The sequence below is a fragment of the Budorcas taxicolor genome, chromosome 11, assembly GCF_023091745.1.
Source record: "Budorcas taxicolor isolate Tak-1 chromosome 11, Takin1.1, whole genome shotgun sequence".
Taxonomy (NCBI): Eukaryota; Metazoa; Chordata; class Mammalia; order Artiodactyla; family Bovidae; genus Budorcas; species Budorcas taxicolor.
The window spans coordinates 85760234-85766233 of NC_068920.1; the positions used below are offsets into that span (position 1 = coordinate 85760234).

The 6000-nt window shown below is 38.7% G+C and overlaps 1 protein-coding gene across 1 annotated transcript in view; it reads left to right on the forward strand.

Annotated features, from left to right (window-relative positions):
• Positions 1-3294, forward strand: part of DYNC2LI1 (dynein cytoplasmic 2 light intermediate chain 1) — a 36692-nt gene extending 33398 nt beyond the window's left edge. The window contains exon 13 of the mRNA XM_052649246.1: positions 3232-3294. Within this exon, the coding sequence (XP_052505206.1) occupies positions 3232-3294 (63 nt within the window). The remainder of the gene's footprint in view (positions 1-3231) is intronic.
• The last annotated feature ends 2706 nt before the right edge of the window (positions 3295-6000 follow it).

Below are 6000 nucleotides of genomic sequence, written 5' to 3' on the forward strand. Positions count from 1 at the left end.
TGTCTACTGATAAACACAGAAGCTGGCTTATGTGTGAGAAAACTCTCTGTTGATTAATTTTGAAAAACCCCTATTTCCTACTAAACATTTAACAATACATTTTCATTTTTTATATGGGCAAGATAGTCAATGCCACTTTTATTAACATAGCCTATAAAAGAATTCATCTGCCGTAAGTGAAAATCTAGTCTACAGCTCTTTCTAAAAACACTGCCTTCTTGATCTTTTAATGATTATTGCTACACTGACATTTTTCAGTGAAAATAGCATTATAATCTTTAGACTTGATTTGCCTTTTAGAAGAAGAATAATATCCATCTAAAAGAAATGTCTCATTTAAAGTTTTCCATAATCACACAAAATTATGTCCCTACCTAAAAGCAACTGGTAAATACTTGACGTCTATACTGTGTACTATGTGTCTGCATACCTTCAACTCAAATAGTTACTGATTCTTGTACTTCTTAGGAAGAGAGATGATATCCTATTTCACTGAAAATAATCCAGTTGCATATGAGTGGAGGGCTGGCCCTGGGCCTATCTGAGACCAGATGTGATCTTCCACACCCAGTCACCAGATGTGACTCCCTCCCACCCCCAAGTCTCATTATTAGTGGCTTAAATAATCAGGCATCAAACAAAGAGTTTGGTACCCTTAAGCTTTGGCAATGAAATCAGAGCACAGCACTTCTAAGATAGGCTAATTCATGAGTCCCGTTCAGTTCCTCTAATACTGAGCCTTTCACAAAGCCCAAGTCATGTAGAATCATCAGGCAAGACAGATGTGTCCCTTTAAACCACACTTTACTTAAACCATACTTCTGTTACATTATCCTGCCAGTGAGGGGGGAGGCACTGAGACACAGTATTCCATAATGCTTCAAGTTCTTGATAGTAGAACATGGCATTGATGATCACTGTCCAGAATCCCTTTTGCTCCCAGTCCCCACTGATGCATGAAGATCCTCACAGAGACTGAAATTAGTCCCCCTGGTTTGAGGATCAGCCTTAAGACCCCCTTTTCACCTTTTCTGCAGACTAAATGTCTTTCCTAATTAGCTCTCTTTTGTCAGACTTCACACAAGCACCAGAAAATAGTCCCTTGCTATTTGCTAGTTTTTAAAAGTCTTCCAGCTTTAAAGCAACTCCTGATTTTAAGGGAGTCAAGTACAGAAAGCACTTGCTGAACCCTTCTACCTCTTTTCTATATTTTTATTGTCAAAGCAAAAAAAAAAAATGGAAAAGGTTTGGGTAAATAGTTGTTTTTAAGGTCTTCTTGGTTCAACCATGCATATGCATTTTGAATCCTGTTTTCAAAAAACTCTATAATCCCTAGGCCTATAATTTAAACACAGACACACACTGATTGATTTACATTGATTGATTTACATGTTGGGGGGAAATGTGTTTTACTGTCCTCTATTGAAGATGGTGTTTTAAGCATTATATATATTTATATTTGAAAACTAGAAGCTTTTAAGAAGCAGCGTGGAAACCCTTTTTGGTTTTGCTTTCTCTTTTAAAGTGACTCTAGAGTGGCCATGAAGAACTGTAGAGCCCTCTTAGTTGCTGTTCCTTTAAAACATCATCACATAATGTTGAGGTCGCATGAGAGCAGTACTGAAGAGCTAGTGAACACAGCGAGTTCTGTATCACACCAGTTACTCTCCATCCTCCTTCTGGCATGGCTGGGGTCCAGCCCAGTTCTGTCACTTTACAGCTTGCAGAAGGGAGAAACTACTAGCCCAGAATCTCAGAGCAATGCCCTCACCATTACCATTGGTAAAAAATAATAATAATTCAGCACTTCCCATTAAAGGCAATGTTTGTGATAACTGATTACTGTTTATTCTTTATGAGCTAACAATCCTTGAAACCATAAGTTACAGGTAAGATAACTGGTGAACTGAGTTAATGTCATTAAAAATAAACCAAGCTATAAAGACTACTTTGGAGTTAATACTAAGGGAAAAAATTTTCTTCAAAGTCAGTATAGTGTTTTGAAACTTTCAACATTTAAATTTTAATAACTTAGAATATACGTATGAAAGAGATTCTGAAAATGAGAATGCAGTTTTCTTTTCCTAGCAACTATGAACTTCAGTTTTACATTAGGCAAAGGGCAGGGGTTGCCTTATCTTGCAGAGTAACCACTTTTTGCTTATCTGAAACAGTGATACACTTTGTGCACTTAGACACTGAATAACATATAAGAAGCCAAGAGACAGTCTCCTTAGATGGTCCCTTTTGCATGTTAGTTGTCTCATGCAGGTTTTCCCACCTCCATAAAGTTTATCTTTATTTTATGAATTATAAAAGTAACATACACTCATGATGAAAAAAAATCAAGACATAAAAGTATATAATATAGAAAATGGAAGTGTCCTGCCCTCTCTCCACCTAGTTGCCTTTCTCATTTGGCACATACAGCACTATTATTTTTGTTGGCTGCCTACAAATTCAGGCGTCAGTGAGCACTGAGGTATTTAATCAATCCTTACTGTGAGATATCTAAGCCATTTCCAATTGCATGCCAATAGTGCAGTGAATATCCTTCTGCTCTTCTCTGTTGTGCTGTATGATGAATGTCTAAAGGTATAATCACTGGGTCAAAAGATATGTACATTTTAAATATTGATACTTTGCTAACTTCAAGCACAATTTGACAAGAGCTGAACAGCAAATGTTTAAAAATAAGATCATTTTTATATTCTTAAAGCATGCATGAATGTGAAAGTCACTCAGTCATGTCTGACTCTTTGTGACCCCATGGACTATACAGTCCATGGAATTCCTCAAGCCAGAATACTGCAGTGGGTAGCTGTTCCCTTCTCCAAGGGATCTCCCAATCCAGGAATCAAACCCAGGTCTCTCGCATTGCAGGCGTATTCTGTACCAGCTGAGTCACCAGGGAAGCCCAAAGCATGCGTATAACAATGCCTAATTCTGTTACTTGAAAAACAATGTGTATGCACTATTTAGAATATAATTTTGTCTAAAATTTTAATTCATCTCCAAGTGCTACTTAGGCTACATAGATACTCTGAAAACTACATTTCTAGAAAATACATCCCGAGTATAGTCATTTATAAAGTAGTTGTCAAGAAATTTTGAGAGTGTTAATACTTTTATAAAGGATACACTGTTACACCCCAAAGATGCTAAGGCAGTTTTAAGGCTCCTAGTTTAAATTTTAAGGTTTTTTACCAGTAAAACATGTTTTTGTTTTAGGAACTGGAACAGTACAAAAGAAGTTCTTCCAAGTCTTGGAAACAAATTGAGCTTGATTCCTGAACCTAATTCAACTGTAATGTAACCTATTTCTTCTTTTCCAAATACAAGTACTATTTTATTAGTTAATATTATAGTAATAAAGGGAGGAAAGTTTAGATGTGTAGTTTATTAAAGGAAAAGTGGAATTGTTTGTCTTAGTGCAACTCCTGAGATACTTTTAAGTCTCTTAATAAAATTGTATAATTACATGTAATATTTTTTAAATAAAAAGAATCTTTCAGGACCTACCTTTAACATGTTTTTAAGTAGTGTATACTTAAAGCATCTATAAGTTTCTGCTTATGTTTTCAGGAATATGAAATTAGGAACATTTAGTAACAGTTGTAGGTATAAGGTTAAGCATTTATATTAGACACATTCCTTCTCTAAGGCATTCTCAGCTATGTCTGGTAAGAAAGTGGAATTGGGGTCACTTTCACAGGTATCATCATTTTACTCTAATTAATGGTGAGGCACGAGAAGCATCTGAAGTATTTATTTAAAAGGCTCATACCTGAGAGCAGTTATGATGGTGGAGTAGTAGGATTTGAAGCTCCCCTTTTCCCACAAATGCAAAAATACATTTACATGTGGAAGGGTTCTTACAGAGTATCTACTGAACACTGGCAGAGCACCTCAGACTGCTGAAAGAGCAAGAAAATCTCCAGGTAACCGGATAGGGAAAAAGATTAAAAGGAAAATGAGAAAGGAATCGGGATGGGACCTGCACCCCGGAGAGGGAGCTGTGGAAGAGGAAGGGTTCCTCACCCTGGGAGGGAGCTGTGGAAGAGGAAGGGTTCCTGCACCCTGGGAAGCCCTCTCACCAGCGAGATCTGCCCGGACAGAAGGGGAGCCTCAGAGCCTCAAAGGAGAATGCAGCAGCCAGAGGAGAAGAAAAACTGCATAGATGATCATGGTGGCAACCCAAAACACCGGTCTGCTGGTGTGGGCAGGGAGGGTATTAGAACTCAGGCTTTCAGACATCAGACCTGGAGAGAGGACTAAGATTGGCTGTGCAGAAACAGCCTGGGAGATGGTGTGACCACAACTGAGGGTGTACATGGAGGAAGCCCAGGCCATCTTAGAGGCCAAGTGTCATTCTCTGGGGGCGAGATCCACCATGGTAGCCTTTTTCTTTGTGCACAGACGCACCGAGGGCAGGACCCAACCCGCAGTGGTTCCAGGATTGGTTACAAACCACCACCACCTCCCTTGCAAACTCTAGCAGTGATCATGAACTGCCTCCACGCCCGTTGCATGCTCCAGGGGTACATCTAAGCCACCACCACCATCAAGACCCCCAGGACTGGGCACCGGCTGAAGCATCTGCACACTCCCTATCAAGGTGATAACAACCAGCACATGCTGAGGAAAGACACGACAGGCATCCACACTAAAAACAGCCCTCGTACCAAATATAGGAAATCCACACAAGCTAGACAAGGACAGGCCAACATATAAATAGCCCTTCAAGACAACAGTAGATAATTGTTTCTTCTAAACTCAGAGTAAAAGAAATACAAGTAAAATGAAGACATAGAGGAACCACTCCCAGGTGAAAGACCAAGAGAATTCTCCTGAAAGAATAAATAATCAAACAGGCCTCTGCAGTCTAATAGACACCAATTTCAAAAAGGAGATAATGAAAATACTAAAGGCAGCAAGAGAAAAACAGAAAAAGAGTTACAAGGGAACCCTTATAAGGCTATTAGCTGATTTCTGTACAGAAATATTGCAAGCCAAAATCAAAGCTACAATGAACTATCATTTCACACTGGTCAGAATGGCCATCATCAAAAAGTCTACAAGCAATAAATGCTGGAGAGGATGTGGAGAAAAGGGAACCCTCTTTCACTGTTGGTGGGAATGCAGATTGATAACAACCACTGTGGAGTATATAATGGAGATTTCTTTAAAAACTAGAATAAAACTACCATATGACCCAGCAATCCCACTACTGGGCATAAACCCTGAGGAAACCATAATTGAAAAAGACACATGTACCCCAATGTTCATTCCTGCACTATTTACAATACCTAGGACATGGAAGAAATCTCGATGTCTGTGGACAGATGAATGGTTAATGAAGTTGTGGTACATATACACAATGGAATATTACCTTGCTATGAAAAGGAACACATTTGAGTCAGTTCTAGTGAGGTGGATGAACCTAGAGTCTGTTATACAAAGTGAAGTAAGTTAGAGAAAGACAAATACTGTATATTAACACATGTATATGGAATCTAGACAAGATAGTACCTATTATCCTACTTGCAGGGCAGCAAAGGAGACTCAGACATAAAGAACAGACTTCTGGATACATTGAGGGAAGGAGAGGGTGGGATAATTTGAGAGAATAGCATTAAAACATATACATTTCATATGTAAAATAGCCAGTGGGAGTTTGATGTATGACACAGGAAACCCAAAGCCCATGCTCTGTGACAACCTAGAGGGATGGGGTGGGGAGGAAAGTGGGAGGAGGGTTCAAGAGGGAAGACACATATGGCTGATTCATGATGATGCATGGCAAAAACCATCACAATATTGTAAAGTAATTATCCTCCAATTAAAAATTTAAAAAATATTGCAGGCCAGAGGGGCATGGCAAGATACATTCAAAATACTGAAAGAGAAAAATCTGTAATCTAGAATACTCTGCTCAGCAAGATTATTATTTAAACTAGGAGAGAAAGAATTTCTCAGACAAGCAAAAACTAAAAGAAT